At 36.7% G+C, this 23,090-nt stretch overlaps 1 protein-coding gene across 1 annotated transcript; it reads left to right on the plus strand.

Moving 5' to 3' along the window:
- Positions 1-1,302: 1,302 nt before the first annotated feature.
- Positions 1,303-22,522, plus strand: LOC104533992 (chromosome unknown open reading frame, human C12orf4). Its single transcript, XM_010189740.1, has 13 exons — positions 1,303-1,504; positions 1,772-1,917; positions 3,266-3,447; positions 5,155-5,254; positions 5,353-5,474; positions 7,715-7,821; positions 8,359-8,556; positions 11,960-12,088; positions 13,180-13,248; positions 14,816-15,018; positions 20,034-20,091; positions 21,278-21,345; positions 22,303-22,522. The coding sequence occupies exons 1-13, from the start codon at positions 1,327-1,329 to the stop codon at positions 22,393-22,395; spliced, it is 1,653 nt and encodes a 550-aa protein (XP_010188042.1). The 5' UTR covers positions 1,303-1,326; the 3' UTR covers positions 22,396-22,522.
- Positions 22,523-23,090: the final 568 nt, after the last annotated feature.

Raw genomic sequence — 23,090 nt, forward strand, 5'->3', positions numbered from 1 at the left:
GGGAACCACCCGGTGTCTACGCCTTCCTCAGCGGCCGAGCTTCCCCCTCAACTCGCCCACTGCACCCCCTCACCTGCCTGCCCGACACCCAGGTGAGCGCGGAGGGAGGAGGGAACCGCTCCTGCCTTTCGCGGTAGGGAGAGCGGCGCCAGTCCCTGTGGGCGCTGCGCCGTGCGAGCTGAGTGGCTATGCTTACGCTGGGGTTTTGGAGCCTTACGGGGGGTGAAGGCGGATAGGATCCTGCAGGCTCTTCCCCCCCGCCGCCGGCTTTGCTTCTGATTTTTCGGTAGTGGAAGCTAACGTTGCGTCTCTTAGCGTAGGCCCCCGATCTGGCATCCCAGAGCCTGTGGAGGAGCTAGGGGCATCAGATGCGCTGGTTTTGGGAAGGGGGTTTGGCCCTCTCTGCTGCTCAGCTGCACTGGCGTTAAAGGCACTTCATTTTAATCGTGAAGCGATATGTAACTGATTTGCTTAATCCATTTCCAACATGTAGGTTGTTCATAAAACCAACCCCCTGCCCCCCATAAACTAGTTGCATTAATTATGCTGTGAAAAGTATGCTTTTTTTCCTTTCATTTTCTGCTTCTCTTCTCCTTGGACTGGTTTTTAGCACTGGGGAGGTTTCCTTGGAGAGATTTCAGCTGGAGTAATGTGTCCAGCTTTGAAGGTAGTGCTCATAAAAGAGGAATGTAAATGAGCGGAGGGAAAAATTACCCGTACAGGTGTGCTCCCAGCCTATATTTTCATCCTGTAGGCAGTTCTACTTTTCTTATGGCTTATTTTTAATGGTATTATTTTAAAATTACAGTCTATCCTAAAGCAGGTTACAAAATGACAAAATAAGCTTTCTCTAAAAATGGTTGCAAACTTCTGCCCTGCTCCCCTCAGGTCTGCCATCCACAGAAAGGAGGATGCACTGTGAAGGGTTTTAGATTTTGAGACATGCATGTCAGCAGCTACAGTGTCTCAGTTAAAGTTTGCTATTTATGGGGATTTCTTCTGTCCTAATTATCTCTTTAAGTCAGGAAGCTTGTACTGTAATTTGTAAGAGTAATTACTTAAACTTATACGTTGGTACATTCAGCTAGAGTTTAGAAGCATTCAGTATTTTGGAAACTGGTATTTTTGCTTCAGTTCCAACCTATGTATTTGAAAATCAAAACTGAGATGAGTATCTGTGAAAAATTTGGGAATTTAAGTTTTCACGCCAGAAGCTGTTATTAACAAAGCCATGGTTTTAGTTAGCATTTTTTATGATTTTATGATTTTTACAGGAATGTAACTCATGTTATTTTCATTTCTAATGCAGAAAATCAACTCCAGAAGATGAAGCCTAATAAAGGAAAGACCTACACTAGAGAGAGAGACTATGTGTACGAATTCAGTGCTGGAAATCAACATTTGGTGCTTACCATGCCTCTCAAGTTCCCTGTGCAAGAGAATATTAGTCATTTGCATGGCCGTCTAATGCTTCTGCACAATCTGCCATGCTTCATAGAAAATGGTAAGAATTGATTTCTTAAATTGTCATATACCCATGTCCATAAGTGTCTTACAACCTGCTTTAATAAACCAAAGAAGGCTATTTACTAGGACAGTCTTAAAAAAGATTGGTTTTAAAAGAGCAAAACATTAAAGAAAATTACTGTCAGTATTAACAAGTAAGGTGCCTAAGTAAAAGGCTTTTAGAAAAACTGTGTTCTTATGTTTCCTAGATGATTACTGATACTTCCACTTTTATTGATGGACCATTCTCTTCTTGTTATAATAGACCTGAAGCAATCTCTTAATAAGTTCATAGAAGAGGAAACTATAAAAGATTATGACAGAGAAGCTGAAGTGGCTCTGGAAGCAGTGAAATCGGGAAAAGTAGACATAAACCAGCTGGCAGATACTTGGGCTAAAGCTTATAAAGAGGTAAGATTAAGGCTGAAAAGTTAATATTCAGGGCCTGCTTTGTCAGAGTGTATGTGCAGGTACAGACAGTATCACATCTGTAAAGATGCAAAGTTACATTGAAATTCACTTTTACTGATCATGTCTTACAGTTTTTTCTTTTTATCTGAAAGTGATCATTAAGTCGTCATACTACAAGTTCTCAGATTTTTGCTGAATTTATTAGTCAAAAGATACAAAATTGAATGGTAAATAGCTAGTAATATTCAAACGAAAATTAGCATTAGAATCAAAGCAAGAGATAAAGTGGTACTGCTATCTTAAATCTCAAAAACAGCAATGAGGACTCCAGTGAGAAAGTGTATAGTTGGGAGAGACTTTTCAGCTCATTTTGTAAGTTCATGTGACTATTTTAGATTATTTAGTGATGATGAGGCTTACCTGGAGTAATGCATGCAGTTTTGCATGTGAACTTAAAACCAGAGGAATGTAAAAGAACTGGAGAAGCCCTAGCAAAGAGAAAAAAAAGGATTCTAGAAAATGCAGCATTTGAGGAAAAGTTTATAGGAATTAAGTTTCTTTATCATGGAATATAGAAGAATGTTTTGAAAAACATTCCAAAGCACATGTCTGTTTTAAAGAGAATTGAAAGCAAATCATGCGCTTTAATGAACATCAACAAAATGCAATTAGCTTAACCTTTGAGAAGGGAAATCTGTATTGGGTGAGCATGGGTATGTGATAAAACATTGAAAGCATTTACAGTGTTCCATGCTAGTGGTTTTCTTCTTCTTTCTTGGCATTTCTAACCTGTACTTCAGTGATACAATCTCAATTCATCAGCTGAATCTGGTGACAATGATTGCAGATGTAAGGAGTGTTTCAGAATAAGGAAGCTTGCAAAATTGGCATCTTTGGGCCATTCTTTGTTCAATAAAAACTGCTTTTCTTAAATCAGTGTTCTTGATCAAATTCTATTGACATTGGAGATTAGTCATCCTTTCTAGCAAAACATTTGTGTTTGCACAGCTGGTGTTTTGGGCCCTATCTAAAATTCATCAATTCCAAATATTGTTGGAAATGGTATTGTTCTTTCCAAGTCGGCATGGCTGAAAATTGGTAATTCCTCACTGTAGTCAAAATGTGAATGTTTCTGTTATTAGTTGCTTTGAAGGAGAAAAAATGTGGGAAGGGAGAAAATGTTAAAGCTAAAGCAGAATACAGAAAGCTCAAACTAGGAAAGATATTTCGTGTATGTTGAAGGTTATGCAACAGTGTGCATGCCCAGTTGGTTTTGACCCACCATTGTCAGGGATACTTATCTATCCTAAAAGGTACCCTATGCTTTAAAATCTCTTGTAATTTTTAGACAATGTTAGAATATGCAAAGCCTGAAGAAACCAGCTGGGATGAAGATTTTGCTGATGTTTATCATGATCTGATACATTCTCCAGCTTCTGAAATGCTGTTAAACCTGGAACACAATTATTTTGTTAGTATCTCAGAATTAATAAGCGAAAGAGATGTGGAATTGAAAAAACTACGGGAAAGGTATTCCTCCTTTTTATTTTTCCCTACTCTATTAGATAGGTGTGCATGCTACTGGGTGTATACAACCTGTAGGACAAAATGCGTCGACTTGTATTTGTCTATATAAGCCCTATTTTAGTTTTATGTTTCTCTCTTTAAAGTCATATACTACTTAGCCTTTATTTTTAGAGTCAGCTATCTTATATTCTCCTCAGTCACTGAAAACCATAAAATCTAAGGCCATCAAAGTAATAACAATGTTGTTCTATCCATGTTGTAGGTGGTACAGCAACATAAAGGGCTTAGGATATCTAGAAAATAAAGTATATGTACTTACCATATTTTGCCCTTATTATGATGTAATTTAAATGAAAAATTGGAAGTTCCACGGGATGAAAAGATGAGCAAAATACTTGAACCAACTTTAAATCAGAAACTGTTGAGTTTGAAATTTAGGCAAGTCTATGTGGAATCCCAAGTTACTGAGGAAGCTTGAACGGCTGCAGGTGGCTGCTTTGCCCACAAGGGGGAACACATACAATGCAGAGTTTTGTTTTTCTTTTCATGACTCTGTAGGTTAAGGAAAGTAAATGTACACAAATATGGAAATAGTATAGGTACTGAATACTAGGGATGCGTGTGAAGTGCCAGAATATTCCAAGTATGTTTTAGCATTCTAAGTGGCAGTATTCTTCTTGAGCTGTGTTTGTTTAAGCTCACATTATGCAATGCATACCTGGTTATGTGGTTTCTGAACCTTACGTATCTCTAATTTGGGGATAAATGTTGCCAATAACCTGTTAGCTAAACTTTCTGCCGCTTACTAACTCTTCTTAAGTATACATCTAGAAGAAAGAGCACTTAATCCTAAGAGCAGTAATGTTGTAGAGCTCTGGTGTGATATAGCTGTGTATTAACTCCAGTGGAATTTATCATATCTATTTGTCATAATCAAGAACTCCATATGTCGGTGGCAGCTGAGACAATCCCAGTTCAGTGTAGATGGTGTTCTGTTTACACAGGAGCCGACTTGGAATCCTTGACCCTTGATTGAAACTTGTTTAGTGGATACTCATTGCTAAATCTGTGCTAGTGTAAATCAGTTCCTTGCTGAAGAGAGGGATGAATGTGACAGGCTAATTAAAGCCAGGGGTAGAGAAAACTAAGGAGGGACCAGGTATTGCGTAAACTGATGATCATAAAATCGTTTGGTTGGAAAAGGCCTTTAAGATCATCAAGTTCAACCATAAAGGGCAGCAGGGCAGCCCTTCAGCTCTAGGTCTCCTGGAGTGTGAATGTGGTGTGAGTTGGAAGCTCATGTAACTATTAAAAATAGGTGGTTTTCACCTACTTCCTGGCATTTACCTGCCTACATCATCTGTGGTTGGAACAGGAGAAAAGCAAGGGATGTAGTAGGCACATTTCAAAAACTCTTCTATCACTTCAATATCCTTACTGTTAGAGTATCTCGAGATGCTGTCATACCTTCTTTTGAGTATCTGTGAGGGCTGACTTTAAACATATGAATTCCAATTCCAAAATGAGCAGATGGATGAATGATGTATCCTTCAGCTATGTGCTCAGTTGTATCTGCTTGTGGTGGGCATTGACCAGCCGAGCAATACAGCTGATCATTGTGTCAGTGACTGTATCAACAACAACTGGTGTTCTTCTGCTACATTTTTGAAAGTGTTCCTTCTTGTAAATCTATGTTTGCATCCCTTTCAGACAAGGAGCAGAAATGGATAAGGTGATGCAGGAGCTAGGGAAGTCACTCACAGACCAAGATGTAAATTCGTTAGCGGCTCAGCATTTTGAATCTCAGCAGGTAAACTAAGTTCAGTGCACTAGAATAATGCATCATGCAAATAATTTTCTTTAAAAGGAAAACCCAAAATGCTCAAATTGTCACTGTTGTCTTGTTAGGATTTGGAGAACAAATGGACCAATGAATTAAAACAATCTACTGCTATACAGAAGCAGGAATATCAGGAATGGGTGATAAAGCTTCATCAGGATCTAAGGAATCCCAACAACAGCTCAATCAGGTATTTAATTCCTCTGTGATGCTTACTTCCATTTGTAATAGTTCAAAGGACTTGCATTTATATAATGTTTGTTTCAGATTAGACATTTAATTAGGATAGTCAAAGAAAATGAAAGGCAGCTAAACCATCATAATTAAATATTTAATTTTTTAGGAGTTTCTTCACTGTGTAATGTTATAACCTTTCTGTACCAGAAAGTGATCTAATGTGCTAGCTACAGCTTGTGCTGAATGGGGCTTCCTCCTGTTTTGCCTTTATTTACAATGTCGATCTTTAACACTATATCGCAAGGCTTTCTGTTACCACTTAAGGATGTTCTGCAGAATAATTGTAGCTTAATAAATGTTAACAGTATCACAAGTTTTGAATTAGTAAGCCCCTCTTTTTGTTTTTCTTGTTTTATTAATACATCACTGGACAGCTAAAAAAATGGAAACTTTTAGTGTGAGCAAGTGTAGTGAGAGTTGAATGAAAAGCTTTCTGATTAAAGAAATAGCAGACAAATCAGAATTTGTAACTTGGGGAGATCCTTTATCATTAGTAACCAAAACCTTTGCTACTAATAGAAAAATAGAGGGAGTAAAACGTGATGCTTTCTCATGCCTCACCTTAGTAGAAGGACCTGTCTGAGTAGATTTAGGTGAATGTAGTAAGGAACTTGAGACATGCAACACCTTTGAACAAAGTGGATGCCAGTGATAAGAGGAGACAAGCATAGATAATAATCTATTAAATACTTCATCACTTTATCTTAAGTGTTTCCTTTTGGGATAAGGAAGCTGAGTATATGGAACATAAGGGAAGACAAAGAGGAAGGGAAATATATTGGAAGATGATGCTGTTTGGATTTCTCACTACTTTCGTCAGGATTTTGTTATCTGTGAATTTATGTTTCAGAAGTCTTTTGGAGTTCTTGAGTTAGTCTAAGGATGTCCTAGGACTGCATAGCTCACAAGCAAGCTGGCCTCTTTCTAACATAGTGACCAGATAAAACATCACTGCAGTAGTGAGTCTGCTCTAAGACCAATCTCAAAATACTGTTCCATAGAACTTTCATGTTAGCTTTGTTGATTATTTCCATGAGGCTTTAAAGATAGTGAAATTACAAAACCTATTCATATTTATCACTGTGAACCTCTTCTCATGTTCTGGTCTTCTTCTGCTTTAAGATAAGATTGAGGTGAAGTTGCTTAAAGCTCAAAACTAGAAGAAATGGACTGCTAGAGGTCCAAAGGCATGTACCTCTGAGAGTGAGCATGTTTTGGCTTCATAATCTTGGATGCTTATAACAGTGTGAAGTGATAGTATTTTAATCATTGCACTCGTGTACACTAGGATAAAGTGTGATCTCTCTGAAAACTATAGGTCCTTAATGCATTTGACAATAATGCACAGGAAGTCAGTAGGGCAGCTAGAAGCTTAAAAAGAGATAAAAATGTTTTACACATATATATATAGACGGAGAAGATACACACATATATAGATCTTTCTACATCTAGTTGCTTATGCGTGTGTGTGTGTGTACATTTATTTAAGATGTATCTCAGTTCTACCTCATCACTAGGCATTTATCGTTAGAGGAATTGCTTGCAAGTTTATAAAACAATCCTTTTTTGAAACACCTTTGAAGATTAAAAATAAAGAGAAAATTTTCGGTAATGCAGAAACAAATTGGACAGATGTTCACATCCTTTCATGTAGCAGAAACTGTACTTACTGTATCGCTTACTACCAAATAGTTTAATTTAGGAAAAAAATTAAAACTGATATCTGAAATCTTTTCTGCTAGTTTGAACACTGAAGCATTTGATTGGGCTTTTTTTCACCTCCCGTTCTTTGTGGTGTGGTGGGAAGATATGTTTTATCTAGTAACTTCATAAATAATGTTTTGGTTATTATAAACAGGCTGAGATGAATTTGAGTTTTTCCTTTTATTCCTATATTCTTATTATGTTACAACTAGATATGTTGGTTTATTTTTATTTCACAATCATGAAACTTTTTACAAATGAGCGAGGTAATGTAAGTCTGCCAGTGGAAAATACTCTTCCTGCTGGTGTGCACATAGAGTATTGCATGCCAGAAAGGCAGAACCTCATATGAGTGGAGTTCATTCAAATAGGTTTAGTCTCTGGGTTTCCACAGAGTAGCTGAGAAACCTTTGGATAGCTTTCACAAAATATTGCTGGTCTTCAGTGAAAACTATGATAAACTTTTCAGTACTTTTCTTTTTATGTTAGTGATGAAATTAAGGTTCAGCCCAGCCAACTGAGAGAATCTGTAGAAGGAAATGGAAGAATTTATGAAGAGCAAAGGCTGTTAGAAGAAAGCTTTACTATTCACTTGGGTAAGTAAAGTAAACTGACACCAAAACCAAACATAATAGTAGATGTGAATAAATGATGTATCTAAGGTTTGTATTATTTACATTATTTCACTGTCAATGTATATAATATATACTGTTTGTAATTGGTTTGTATTTGTTCCTTACATATGTAAGAGAAGCTCAGTATGGTATGGACTGTATCAAACAGTATCTAGATACCTGAGAAATTTTTATCCACTCTAGCAAGGTGACTACTGCAGAAAAGCACACTAACATCAAAACACATTGTGGTTAAAACTTATATTTTAACTTATCTTAAGCCTCACTTTGTGACAGTATGTGAAAATATTGCATTTTTATCCTTATTTTGTAAATTGCCGATATGTATGTAAAACTGAATATATGGCTAAGAACTTATCTTTGAGTGTTACTGATTATATTTCCCTTACACATCTTTTTCACCAAACATAGGAGATTACTTTGATCCCTTGCACTTTAGTAACAATCTTAAATTTCCTTTTTTACTGTATGTATTAAAATAATTTATATCCCCTACAGGAGCTCAGTTGAAAACCATGCATAACTTGAGACTACTGAGAGCCGATATGCTGGATTTCTGTAAACATAAGCGCAATCATCGAAGTGGAGTAAAACTTCACAGACTTCAAACTGCAATGTCTCTCTATTCAACTTCTCTCTGCGGTTTGGTTTTACTGGTAGATAACCGTATCAGTTCATACAGTGGCATCAAAAGAGGTGAGTCCACCAATGGAGTATATAATATCAGTGAAAACAAATGTCACTTAAAAAGCCGCTGTCTTCTCTCACAAAGAATATTCCCTGTAAAATTAAAATTTACTGGAGAACCTAATATTTTGGACGTGATATTGCAAAAGTGTAACAAATGCAAAAAGAGATATGGATAAGGATGAGGGACAGACTTGTGCTCTGATTTGCTGTTCTCTTTCTCATTTCTTTCCTAGGTTTTGTGTTTGAGTAGGGAACATGTTAGAGTGAACACTTCAGTGTCAATTTCCTTGCCTTAGACTGACTTTTTATCAGTAGGAGCTTATAACTCCAATGTCAGCTTGGCATACTGAAAATTAATTGCAAAGCTGAAAATGAAATGCGCTAAGATTTTAAATTGATAAGGAAATCTAAAAAAATAGCGTATACTTCAGACATCTGCAGCACTATGAATTCCTTTAAAAATGAACAATAGAGATATTACTTGCCTAATGTAATGTACTTGCCTTTCCTTGCTCCTAAAAAGCTTGATTAGTAGCCACTTCAAGTGCACATCTTTTGAATAACTGGACGCTATGTTAAAGGTGTTTTGTTTCAAGGTTAGCCAATGAAGCATGTTCATTCCTGTTCCAATTTTGGTCATGGAAGCTTCCTCTGAACCTCATGATTGAGTTTTCCACCTTCATCTTGAAGTTTAATACCAAAATACTTATACTTGAAATGTCATTTTGACTGGAACCACTCTTACTTGTCATTATTCTAGTATGCTGTAAAAAAGTAGACTTTGGTTGTTGATATTCTCTGAAAACAGTGTGGAGTCAGGCTTGTAGCAAGAAAGAAAGGAAAGTTTAGCAGAAAAAATTGCCATTCCCTTTGTGCTGTTCATGATTTCCAAGCTGTTTAATTCTGACAGTATTATTTCATACTTCTGCTGATTTTCAGGTAGTTTTTTACTGCTTAAGTATTTAAATTAATGACAAATAAAGAAGATTTCCTTTTATACTGAATCTTGGGTCATAAGAGAAGACGGACATTTAAGTAATACTGTTAAACACAGAATTGCATCTTCTAGCCGGCAGTTAGATCTTGCAGTAGAGGGCAAAATAAGGGACTATATCAAAATCTGTAAAATACAATCCTCAATAAATTTTGATTTGAGTTCCAAGGGGACTTTGGCAAACCTAACTGGACATATTCCACAGCTGTCTGCACCACCATTCTTTTTAAAAACGTTGCAGAAATGAATGTCCCATGCCTCAGCTCCTCAGACCTAGTTGGACATATTACTTTAAACCATCAGTGAACGTCTGGTTGTACTGAGGCCCCAAACCACTATAGGCAGCAACTGAGGTTTGGGCAAATTTCTTTAAATCTGCTCTGTGGTGAGAGCAGTAGCTTCTGGCAGAAGAACAGGAATAAACACCTTTGAGAGGAGGCTTTGCTCTTAAACTGTTAAAGCTGTTTGATGCAAGAGCACTAGCCAGAACCAGTTCTCCTTCCTAGAAGGTTTTTTAAGAAATAAATACACTAGGAGATTCAAAGGTTCATAAAATTGCTTTATAGAAGACCGTTAGATAATTAATTGATGCTGTTGTTTAAATAGAGAGGTAACGGCTTGTGCAGTCTAAATTTCTGAGTTACTAAAGTGCAGAAACAATTTTCTGGTTCTGTTTAAAGCTGGGGGAAAATACAAACCTAATAGCCTTTATTTTGTGATAGGCTAGAAGCTTCCTCAAACCTCTATGAGATTTTCAAAGGTAGTTGAAGTAAATGAGTTTCATGTGAGCATGCTGTTTATCCAAGCATTTAATGTAGTTTTGAGCAACACCAGGCATTTGGCATGCACAAAACAGAGGGCCTCCAGTCGTACGCAGTCCTGCAACTTACTTGGTTGACCTTGTTTGTTTAGCTCTATCCTGAGGAAGCTTAAGAAGTGCTTTGTTTGGTGTGTTTTGTTAGTTCTGTTGTAACAGTTGGTGTTGCATCTTCGGTAAATCTGTTATCCAAAAATGGTTCTATTTGTCTCAAAAGTCAGAATGTATGTGAGGTATTTGCAAGACCGAAAAACACGACTGCAATGTTTTCTATATTTCTTACAACATGTAAATGGCAACTAGCAAATTATACCTTTGAAATTGGATTTGGACACATCTCTCGAAAACAGCCTTGAACACAAAGTTGAACTTATGTATGAACTTCCAAAATGCTAATTTCATTGACACTAGATGAATAGTTTCTTTATATACTTAACGCATCACCTAGCTCAAGTCTCTTATATTAGGACTTTGTAGGGCTACTGTGACTCAGGTTTTGAGTAGGTGTAGCACACTCAGTCAAACAAACTAAAATTCGAGTTAATTTAAATACAAGAGATTTTTCATTTGTTTGTTTCAAATAAAATGTGTTGTGACCTTATTTTACCTTGATACTCACAGAAGATGCAATCTTTTGGAATATGAGCTGCTTTCTCCCTTGGTTATGGACACCAGAATTTAATAAACCTTTTGAAAATAGATCTTATTATGGAGACTTCATGTAAAAAGATAAAATACATTAAGACTTTTCTCTCTGCCTTGCCTGTTCCTGTCGCAGCCTGTTCAGAGGAGTATACGTTGCTCTCCAGTACTTTAAGAACTTTTAAGGATTAGAGCAGGTACCTCAATATGGGAAGCAATTGCTTAGTATGGTCCAGCCCCTTGATAATAGCTTGTTTTGGCTCCCATTGACTTGCTTGGAGAGATAATTGGACATCAGGGTAAGGAGTTTAAAATACCAGTCACAGAGCCAGTATGTTGTGATCATAATTATCAGTATAATATGTCCAAGGCTGACATAAGACTTGCTTATCAGGAGAAGGAACTTGCAGCTCTTTTCAACTGATGATGCTTTCAGGCCTGTGTTTTGAGAACTAAAAGGAAAGAACTGTAATTCCAGCTTTCCAGTTACACTGTTGATGAATTTCATTAATAGCTCTCATTTTTCAAAACAAACTGGAATGTTGTGGTTGCTGCTGGAAATATCTAATATATGCTTTAATGAAGTATCACAGATAGTAATAAGTTAGTTACTGTTAGTAATAAGACATCATTTTTAAAGCACCATTGCATTTAATGCACATATATTATTACTGTTACTTGGGTGGTTTTTTTGGTATGGGTGGTTTTGTTTGAAGAGCAACAGCACCCAGGGTTTTTTTTTCCCCAAACAATTAATTTCTTTCCAAAAAACATTTTGTCTCTGCCATAATTTATTTTAGAATTTAAATAGGAGTGCAGCAGGGCTTTGCCTGGTTTGGGGGGTGGGATGCCTTTGTAACTGGCCTTGCTTGAACAGTAGAGCGGAATTATGTAATATTACTAAGTAAAGACTTATGATGTGGATTTTCATCTTTTCTTTTTTTTTCCCCCTCTAGATTTTGCAACTGTTTGTCAAGAGTGCACGGATTTCCATTTTCCTGGAATTCAAGAACAGCTTGAAATTGTCCAGAAGGCTGTACTTAAGGCCAGAGCACAGCGTAGCAGTAAGTCGAAACGACATCATGGTCAGTGACAACCAAAATTACTTTCCTTGAAATAGAATAGTGGTCAGCTGAATGTTTATGATTATGGGCAAGTTAATTCTCTCTTCTTCAGTTACCTGATCTATAAAATGGGAAGTTCTGGTTTATTGATAAACTGTGAGAAGTCTTCATGAAATTCTTTCTAGACAGGATGTCTTTGCTGCCATAACAGACATACTTTACCCAAAAAAAATTAAAAATAAGTCCTTAGGTTCTGATCACACTTTATGGGAAGTGTATGAGGCCATTTTGCTTTCCTCTGCAGTTTAAATTTCCTGTAGCAACACAGACTTTATCTGACTTGTTTTTATTTCTATTTAAATGTAAAGCTGTAAAAATTGAAGAAGGGGAGTTATTACTTTTTCCTGTCCTTATAGATGAACACTAAAAACGGAATAATAAATTTACTAAATGTGTGTACTTTTGGTGCTGACCAAATCCCTGTGAATGTTTTACTTTGCAGTTATATTTACAAATGGCTGTGAAATTTTCTGACCGCATGGTGTTAAAGCGGTACTTGTACATCATGAAACTCTGTTTTTCTTGCAGAGAACTACTTATGTGATTTAAATATGTCAGTAACATGAATAGATTCATAAAAGTACATAGAGATAGAAGTTTTCTCAGAAACCTGCATATTGCTGTAGTCTGGTGAAAATACTGAAAGCTGTTTTTATACTGCTGATTTATGTAAATATCTTTTTTTTCTTGTAATACTAGGAGCATTTTGTTTTAAATAGTTAAATTATTCAGAAAGCAATAGTAAGGTAACATGTAGTTGTGGGGTCAATTTGGAAAGTTTAGTATTATGATTGAATATATTGTGTTTTCTTTTGTCCCCATGAAGAGGTATCATAGGATGATTAATTAAGAAAGCTAATGATTTGAGATAGGATTCAGTTCAGTGTCTTCTGAAGACAGCAAAAGCACTTCCTGTCTATCCTCCTGCTTTTTGAGGACTTTATGGTAACTTTATGGTAAAAATTCAAGCCAGATACTGTCTCAGTTCGTCAAACTTTCATGCCAAAGCATAATTTGTATGTTTAATATTTGTGCTCTGTCTTTATATGCAGAAAACAAAAGTAGTGGAAATGAAGATAAATTAAAGAATATTGAACGAAACCAGTCAAATATTTTGCCAGGTGAGTTCTGTTGCATTTCCCCCCCCACTTCTTAAACCAAATTGTGTTTTACAGATACACATTTTTAGCTCTAAAGTCAGAACATAAATTATAAGCTAAACCCAAGTTGACCTCAATCAGAGGAGAAGGATGTTCCTGTGGCTAAGGCAGAGAGCTGGGTGTCAGGACATCTGGTTTCTATTCCCAGCTTTGCCACTGGACCATGTGACTTGGGGCAAATCACTTAACTTCTCTATGCCTGAAATTTCGTTTCAAAATTTGAGGGTGAAAAGAAGATCTCTGAGCATCTTGGGAAAAGGTGAAACTTAAATACTAGCAAGTGATTTTATTTTTTAAGATAATTATATATATATTTCACAGTTGTGATACAAGAAAGCATTTTAGAATGTATTTTTTAACTTCGAGAATGTACAGATTCACTTCTCTCAAAGAGGAAGTATCTTCGGTTTATATTATGATTTTTAGTAAGGAAAGCTTCTGTGGAATTTGGCGATGAATGCACAGGTGGAGGTGGAAGGATTTAAATTCATACAACCTATGGTTGAATAAGAGGGCTTCTTATAATTGCTTTCATGATTGTTTTAGATCTTGTTAGTATAAGTGGATTATAGATCAACTTGAGTCCTTAACAGATAAATTCGGGTGAATCTTGCAGTAGTGGCTTGTGTATTGTTACTCTTAGATGATCATTGCCAGGGATTACTACCTCCTTAGCAGTCATCAGAAGGAAGTGCCTACTTGTTTTTCAGCTGTCCTAGTACAAAGGTAGTAATTAAACTTAAATGTCCAGTGAAATTAGGTTTGAAGAAAGATGTTTATCTGACAACTGAACCAGTAGGGGTGTGGCATAGCTGCTTTTCTGTTGCCTCTATTATGGACTTTGGTTCTGCAGTAGAAAGGTAAGATGGAGAGACCTGCATTTCACTGCCCCTTTCTCTGCCTTTGATAAGTGAATTCCAAGCCTAAGAATACTTGCAACAAGATGTCTTGGTAACTTTTAGAAAGCAACTCTGTAATTAGGCTTCCCATTACTATGAATTATTTTAAATTCTCATGATCACTGATACCTTTGTCTTCCAGTACATATCTCAGTTGTTGTGTAGCCCGCTATCTTTTTCCACAAACTTTTTGCATCCTTTATTTTAACCCATCCATTTTTGGTTTTTCCGCCTCCCACATCTGTCTGCAATTCAGTGCTTACATTATATATTTTGAGTATTACAGCTCCTCTGTGTTTGTTTTTCTGCTTCGTGCTATATATAGATCATATCCGCCTGTACTGGCACTGTTATGTCTTATTTCACCAGGTGTCTTGTGATGCCAGTGAAACCCACCAAAGCAGGAAAGTGAGTGTAGGATGAATATAAAACAATGATATTCCAGGAGATTTTAGATCAGTTGGTTTCTAAGTTTTTTTAATCTCCTTATGTATGTGTTGTGATCTCTGTTGTATATTTCTATTTGGCTTTTGTTTTAACTGACCCTACCCTTACGTTGCCTAACAATTGTATTTCAGAACAAGTCACTACCATGATATCTTGCCTTCTTTGTTTCTGTTATTCTGTAGGAGAATTCTACATCACACGCCACTCAAATCTTTCTGAAATTCATGTTGCTTTTCACCTCTGTGTGGACGATAATGTAAGATCTGGTAACATAACTGCTCGGGATCCTGCAATCATGGGACTCAGAAACATTCTCAAAGTTTGCTGCACACACGACATTACTACCATTAGTATTCCTCTCCTATTGGTGCACGATATGTCAGAAGTAAGTAAATGTAAAGACTGGGTTTGGGTTTTATCTTCTAGGATGCAACAAAAGTGATTTTTGCAAGGGTCATGTTTCATGCTGGTTTAAGCCAAATGTTTATCCTAGTCACATGTTCCTGCCTTATCATTGCACTGGCTCCTACCCCATCACTGTGCTGGCACTCATATCTATATGGTGACAAAAATGAAGGAACTAAACCAGTTTAAACCATTTCAGCCAGCTGAATCACCTGGGTTTTTTATTCCCACCCCACTTGATTTGCATGTCCTTGATCCAGATCATGGCACAGTTGCACAAGTTTTATTGAAAGTTGGAACTATGTACCTGAAAGTCATCTGGCAACAGCTCTTGTTTAGAAACTGTACCTTCAAAGTTGCTGATGTGATAGTGGTACCAGATCCCCAGTTTTAATTGTTGCTTGTTAGAAAACCTTGGAGCTATGTTTTATGAGCACTAGAAGTAGCAAAGCTTGGCTTGGAGTTCTGTAACCCTAAACACCATCTCAGCTCTATGCAGCAGCAGCCACATTTCATCTTTGCCCTGAACTGTCTCCTTCTTCACTGCCTAATGACTTGCATCCTTAATTTCTGTCCCTGTTTCCTCTCTCAAGTCCCCCAAATACCAGCTGGGCAAGAAGCAGCATATTGCTGAGGCTCTTTGTAGATAGAAGTATGCTAACTTCTTGTTCTGAACTTTTGTATTCTCTTCTTCAGTGGGCCACTAATGTGTAGAGCTTATCTCCTACTCAATTGTAACTTTTCACAGTGCATAGTAATTTAATATCATTGACAACCTCTTTCCCCTGTCACATCTGGCTCACAAGATACTAGCAGAGAAAAAAAGGGTGTGGGGAGGCAAGGAGAGAACCAGTGGAGGGGCAGTACAGCCATATGCCTCACCTCCTTAGGAGAGGAAAAGTCTAAAAACTTAAAGAAATGAGAAAAATAAGATAATACTGCTATTACTGATACTCTTGAATGGATAATTATAGTTTGCTGTGGGATTTTTAAAGAAGCCTTTGATTTTTCACTTGTAAATTTCAATACTGCCTATCCTTCTTTGAAAGTGCCTGACTCTTAGCAAGATAAAGGCTCACCAAAGGATGAGGTGACCTTTAACAGTCACCTCTTTTTCAACAGCATTTGATTTGAACACAGTGTTGAAGTGTCCCCCTTTTGCAAGATCAGGGTCTGTTATTGTGAAAGTGGAAGCAGTGTGGAAGTTAAAAATGTCCAATAATGAAACTTCTAAAGGATACACTTCCATACATAGAAGTAGACTTTTAGGAACAGATTATATTATTTCTGAAATTTTTCACCTCTGGAATCCAGACCTTTTTTAGGGCACAAATGCAAGTAATCAACTTACAGGACAGCAGCCTGGGTTACTAATGGAACCCACTTACTGTGTTTTATAAATTTATTGATCTTTTTTCTTAGTCCAGTTGCCATCTGACTATATTCTTCTTTGTTTGTTTGTTTGTTTTTGTTTTAAGCCTTGTTAGTCTTAGCTCCATTTGCATATCTATATTTTAAAATGCAAACAAAGCACAAGACCAAGTGTTCAATATGCTTTGAGAGCGTGTTGTTGCTTGGATGCATGAAACTGAAGGATTATCTTCTTGTCTACTGCTGGATTTTTAGAAGCTGCTGTTAAAACAATTTACCTTTTATCTTAAGTTTTAGGTCTTTGCAGAGTAAGCAGAAAGGGACCTGTATGATAAGTATATGTTTAGCCAAAACTGCATTGTGTGAATTGCATTAGCGGCCTTGCTTACTACAGTGCTTTGCAGCTGGCTGACCTAATTTGAAACACACGCATATGCAATTTGTTGACAGAGAAGTGAATCATAACAGATTTCTGAAAGTTAACCTGAACTTGGTGCCTTCGGCAGCCCCAGTTTTGAATCTGCATTTACCACCCACATAAAAACATTTTTGTAAAGTGGTTAACCAGGAGCACAGCTGCAGAGATGTTTGCATGCTACACTCAGACAGGCATTCATCATGAGATTTCTCTGTGTTTTTCCCAAAGGTTTTTTTTTAATTTTATGGATGAAAGACTGGTGTTTATAACCTCTCAGAAGTAATGAGTGTATTGATCTCAATGAAGCTATTATGTTTCATTATTAGTGTACCTTCATATAAAGCTTTTTTTTTCTATGAGAAAAATAGGCATTCTGTTTTCCTTAGTTTTTCTTATGATGAGAACAACAGACAGACTTCTCTGTTCTGATCATTAAGTTAAACAAAGGAAAGTAACTGGGTTCTTTCTTGTTTGCTTGAGAAAGGCAAAAGCTGATAAGTTCAAATGCAGGACAACTGAGGCACTACAGTCTGATCAACGTCCTGAATCTAATATAAACTGATACATAAACTGAGGAATGAAATGGCTCTAATAGCGTGGCATCACTAAAAATGCTAGAGCTGGCACACTTCCTTGGTAGCTCCAACATAGGAGCCGTTGCTGCTGCACACACAGCAACACTGTGAAAAATGTGACTCTTCAGGAATCTCAGACAGCTGTCTCTATTACCTCTATTATTATTTTGTTAAGACAAAAATATTTTGAAAAAAAGTAGAAATTAAGGGAGTATAAGCTGTGTAACAAATGTTTATGAATGTGTTTTGTGTATCTAGAGAGATTATTGGTGGGTGTATTAACCTCAAATATTTCTCATCTGAGTTTCCTGTCTTTAAATTCATGGCTGCTCATGCAGTGTCTAGAATTTGCATAGATAATGCTTTTAATAAACATCTTGTTAATTCTTAACTTCCTAAAATCAACCATTGAAACTTTTTTTGAAATCTTTGTCCCACAAGACATTTATGGACTTCAGTTTTTTCATTACCTGGTTATGGCGTGGTTCTGCAGCGACGTGAGCCCTAAGCTTTATAAAAGCAGCAGTCCCATGTAGTGAGTCTGTCACAAATTTGTTTGAATGAAAAGGTTTGCAGCATATCTTTCTAATCAGTGAAGTTGGCCTTTCTTCTGCTTTTTCAAAAGGAAGAAGAAATCTTAATTTGACAACAAATGATTGCGTCCTCAAAAGGAGTGAGGTGTGGTCTCTGCTACTTCAGGATTTTTACTTGCTTGAATGCTATTAACCAAAACTCACTCTAGGAGATGGGTGTTTGTTTTTTTTCCTGTCCCCTGCACTGTATTTTGAATTGGTACTTAACTGATCCTTCATCATTTTCACAACTGTTACTTAGTTTGCATATAAAGAAAAATATTGATAACATGGCAAAATCACAAGAACTTAAGTTTTTAAAGATGGATTAGAGCTGAATCGCTACTGCGTCATTTTCAGTCCTTGTGGCTTGCATGCAGTGACATTCTGGATTCAACCTGTTATTTCCCTGAGTGCCCACAAGATTTAACATCTCTTCCTCTGAAATAGTACCAGGAACATGCTGTTTCGATCAGTCCTTTTAAGGCTTAGTTCCCTTTATTGATTACGCGATGTACTCCAGAGTTGCCTCCAGAGCAACAGGACCTTTCTTTTCCGATACTAGTTTTTTACCTAAGTCAAAACAGTGATCAAAACTAACAATAAATGCCTACGTTACTTGTGACAGAAACCACACATAGGCAGATAAATTATAACAAAGACCAAGGATTTCTTCCAGAAAGCTTAGAAATTAAAAAAAAAAGAAATGTTGTTGAGCATTGTTCTGTCTGATTATTGTGTTTTATACCCTAAAAGCAGCACCTGTTGACGCAGTGATTTCATGATTTACATCATGAAAGAAAGTTTTCTGAAAATATATTTCTAGCTTATGCTGGTTTTAATATACTGTGTGTTTGGGGGATGGCAGGAGGTACCCCCACCTAAGCAGGAACTTTGGCTTTCAGTAGTTGTTTAGTGCAGCCATGCTCCGTATACTGTTCCAGTGTTATCAGTTGGCACCCTTGGATAACCTTGCTTCTCAAATAACATTTTTTAAAAATCCTGAAATTAAGCTCTTTGAAAATCACTGCTCACACTGTGTTTGTCATTGCATAATAAAGGCTGGCTTTACTGAATAGAAAATTATGTAAAACATAAATTTGAAAAGGGGCATGGAATGGTAAATTAGTTTCTGAGTCTCTGTTCCTGTATCAGACTAGAAAATGCTCATTTGACGTTGAAGAGTACATCAGAACAAATAAGTACTATTTTTTTCTGAGAAGTGTTTGCAGTGACAGTCATTCTCTCTCTGACTAGGAATATTCATCTTGATATACTTCACTTTGTAGCATACAGCCGAAGAATGTTTAATGTACTAAAGCATTTAAACTGTTACTTAAATTTATTTAGACCAGTGCTTGTAGCCGTATCTTAAGATACCTTAAACCATTTTGGTTTTCATATCCCATCTTGGTATTTGACTTTAGGTAAGAACTTGGTGTCTGTTTATATATGAAACTCTTCCATCAGGTGAAGATGGATTTTGTTTGATTTAACATAAATGCATCCTTAGGGAAGAAGGGCTTCTTCCAGTTCCAGTATTAGAAGGATTTTACTGAAGGCAGCAGATATGCCAGTAAACCTTAACCTAACCAGAATAATCAAGGATAGCTAGGAATCATCAGTTACTGCTGTTCAGATGTGTTCAGGAGCCTATTTTTGGCTAGCTGACGCACAAATCTGACAGATACCCATTGGATATTATACATTTTTCTGAAGCTCCAAAGGGGACTTAAATAGCTTTATTTCCAATGACATTAATAGGGTTGTCAACAATTTTTTTATTCGACATCTCAGTTCAAAAATATGTAAATTGTTCTGACACTGGGCTCTCCCACCAATAAGCAGTTGCAGTGCCTTTATGCAACCTATAAGATAAATGCCACCTGCCTAGAATACTCTGGAAAGCTGATCCCTCTTCATGGCTTGTAACACTACTTGAATACCTGATGAGAGAACGTGGTTCCATGGCAAAAGTGTATTACTTTCAGTAACTTCCCTGATACTCTTGTTGGTTGGATCCATTGGGCATTGAGGCTTTTCGTTTATTGATTTTTAGGAAATGACCATTCCGTGGTGCTTGAAGAGAGCGGAGCTTGTGTTCAAGTGTGTTAAAGGTATGTTCAGCCAGGTTTTTTTGTGTGGCATTTGGTGACATCTTGCCTTTTAGCTCAGGCTGCATGTTATCCCCCAAAAAGGTGGTTTTCAATAATTTATTGTTTGTTAAAACATACATTTATATTTTTTTCTTTAGAATTACTAACTGTCATACCAGGAAATAGTCTCAGACGCTTAGAATGGAGATTGAAAATGTTTCTAAAGTATCTTTACAATTTAAACATACACAGTAGAGGAAAAAGCCCATACCACTGCTTTGAGCAATTGCTGAAGGAGGACAAGTGCTGGTGGTTCTCTGCAGTGTAATTTCCAGTGTCTTTTATATTGGGATTGCTTCAAATGATAAGGTCTCCTCATGTTTTTCCAAGGCTAGTTTATACACTAATTCATCTCTGCTGGAAACTCCTCATGACTCAACTTGGTTTTCTGTCTTTCCAAGTGGTGTTATTACTTACTGCGTTCTTGTGTGCTGAATTTAAATACTTGATTCAGTCATTTAAGTATTTAAAATGTTAGTGGTGCTAATGTTCTTTCTATCACCCACTCAAGGAACATCTTCCTTTTGTGACCTTTAGTGTATTTCATAATGGAGTATCATTCACGTAACCACTTTCATTAAAAAAATTTTTTTCTGGGTATCTTTATTTACCACAACTGTGTCCCTTCGGACTTTGTAGTTCATTTGTTACAGTAAGGAAATGCTAGCATAAAAATGCCATATCACAGCTTAGGCAATAAATGAGTGCTGAGCTTTTTCCTTGTAAGTAAGTCCAGGTAGTTTCTGTTGCTGCCAGATTGTCGGTGTACTTTTGACAACAGGCTTGTACTCGTTCATGTGGATGTGGTCACAGCAGAGCTAAAAGAAAGAGCTATTCCTCAGTGAAAGCAAGCCATTGAAAGAGCTCATCACAGTCACATTTGGAGAAAGCTCTCACTTCTGCTGGCTAGCACTGTGCTGTGTGATAGGACTGGTTATTCTGCTCTTCAAGAGTATATTGATTTTCTCCAGAAGTCCTCATTAGATTTTCTAATTAAAGCAGATTTCAGTCAGGAGTTAATTACATCCGTAGTTAAGGCAGTGAAAACCCTAATTGTGTGTGAAAACTCCTTCACTGCTTGATAATGGCGTAATTGACAGGGAAGATTGCATAGGTAATGCAGTATAGTGTGAATGCTGTTTTTTAGGTTTCATGATGGAAATGGCCTCATGGGATGGAGGAATTTCTCGGACTGTACAATTCTTGGTACCACAGGTAGGTTGAATCAAGTTCATATCTAACCTAGGAGACTGTTGGAACAAGAAGTTAAATATCTGCATATCTAGGTTTGATTTCTTTTGCTATACCCTGCTCTTTTTGTGTGAGCTTAAATTAATCACTGTGGTTTTGGTCCCTTGCCTATAGAACAAGAATAAGAGGGGCTTATATTTTTTAATATCTTGGAGTATTCTTCGAGTATACTGAAGTTTCAAACTGGGAAGTTCACTTTGCAAATGGTGAATACATCACCTTTGAAAAGTATACTTTTTTGCTCTTAATTTCTCTGAAGAGATGGGCTAACCTTGCATTACCTAAGTTGAGGCATTTACGAATCATATTATCTAACAGTCTGAGAAGTTGCAATGCCCTGAGTTCAGTCGTGCTTCCACAAAGTCATTAGTGACTCCAGGTATTTGAAGTTAATTTAAATTAGCTGATCTTGAGAAACAGGAAGTTTTCCAAAGGTGGCCAGCACTAAGTTTTATTTGTTCTAGAAAGTGGCATTGGAAGTTATATAAAAATCAGAGTTATGTTAGGAAAGAAATATCATGTATTTCTTGATAAAGTATTAAACCGCTGAGCAAGGAGGAAGCCAAGAATAAACCAAGTACTGAAGTGGAATGTAATTCAGGAATTCAGAGTGCAGCTGTAGATAACAAACAGCACTGTCCTGCTTATGGTAGGCAGAAATGATCAGTTACTGGAACAAGAAATCTACTGGAAACCAGTATCTCACATAAATACACAAAAAATATTTTTAGGTCAGTCTTTTTCTTTTGATTGAGTTGAATAGAATTATTACACACAGTTTGAAAACAATCTTTGTGGTCTTCTGAAAAACAGCAGTTCTCTTAAATGTCAAGAAAGAGAGTTGAGAGAGATTTAATTCTTCCGAACTACAGCAAAAAGCCAAAGCTTACTTGTGTAATTTTTTGATTATTTTTTTTCCAGACTATTTCTGAGGAAATGTTTTACCAGCTGAGTAATATGCTTCCACAAATCTTCAGAGTGTCCTCTACATTGACTTTGACCTCTAAGCACTGAATTTTGTGTAGCAGTAAGATGTATCCTGTTGACAAAGGATGAGATTACAGAGATTATGGACTGGAATGTCTCTTTTCTGAGAGATGATGTCCCCGAAGTGGTATTTGTTGCAACTTGAAGAATCATGTCGTCATAATAAATGATAAACACTGCCTGTACTGGGGTGTTAGCAGCTGATTTTTGCCTCTTGCGTTCTGTTTCAGCAGAGCATTAATGTTGAATTCCTCACCTTTATCTGAAAGTCATTCAATATAATTTATTGGATGTAATCTACAGAAATATAAATTATTCTCATACTTAAGCAGTGGGAATGAGAGTTTATGGTAGGAATAGGGTCTTTTGAGTGTACTTCAGGTTGTTGGGTTTTAAAAACATTTTCTGAATTTGCTCAGTGACATTTAAAAAAATACGCGCAATGTCAGGTGTCTCCTTAGAATAACTTTGACGTAATTTGTCACAGTTGTCTTTCCAGGGTCACAGTGACCACAAAATAAAACATATTACTGTTACAAAATTAAATACATGAAATGAACATTTAACCTGCTGGATTTTGTAAATCATGGAAGTGTTTAAAAGAAAATCAAAATAATATACCTGTGGCAATAATTCGAATTTTTAATTATTGTTTCCTCATTTTTTTTACTATGGTAACTTTTTGCTTTATTTCAACATCTCACAGTGACAAATCTATCATG

This window comes from Mesitornis unicolor, unplaced genomic scaffold (genome assembly GCF_000695765.1).
Source record: "Mesitornis unicolor isolate BGI_N332 unplaced genomic scaffold, ASM69576v1 scaffold34598, whole genome shotgun sequence".
Lineage (NCBI taxonomy): Eukaryota > Metazoa > Chordata > Aves > Mesitornithiformes > Mesitornithidae > Mesitornis > Mesitornis unicolor.

What these genes read in the sequence shown, in the direction of transcription:
- LOC104533992 (XM_010189740.1), top strand. Translation starts at nt 1,327, where the DNA reads ATGAAGCCTAATAAAGGAAAGACCTACACTAGAGAGAGAGACTATGTG. An exon ending in TAAGTCGAAACGACATCATG is followed by an intron (nt 12,089 to 13,179) that starts GTCAGTGACAAC and finishes CTTTATATGCAG; the next exon opens with AAAACAAAAGTAGTGGAAAT. An exon ending in TGTGTTCAAGTGTGTTAAAG is followed by an intron (nt 20,092 to 21,277) that starts GTATGTTCAGCC and finishes GCTGTTTTTTAG; the next exon opens with GTTTCATGATGGAAATGGCC.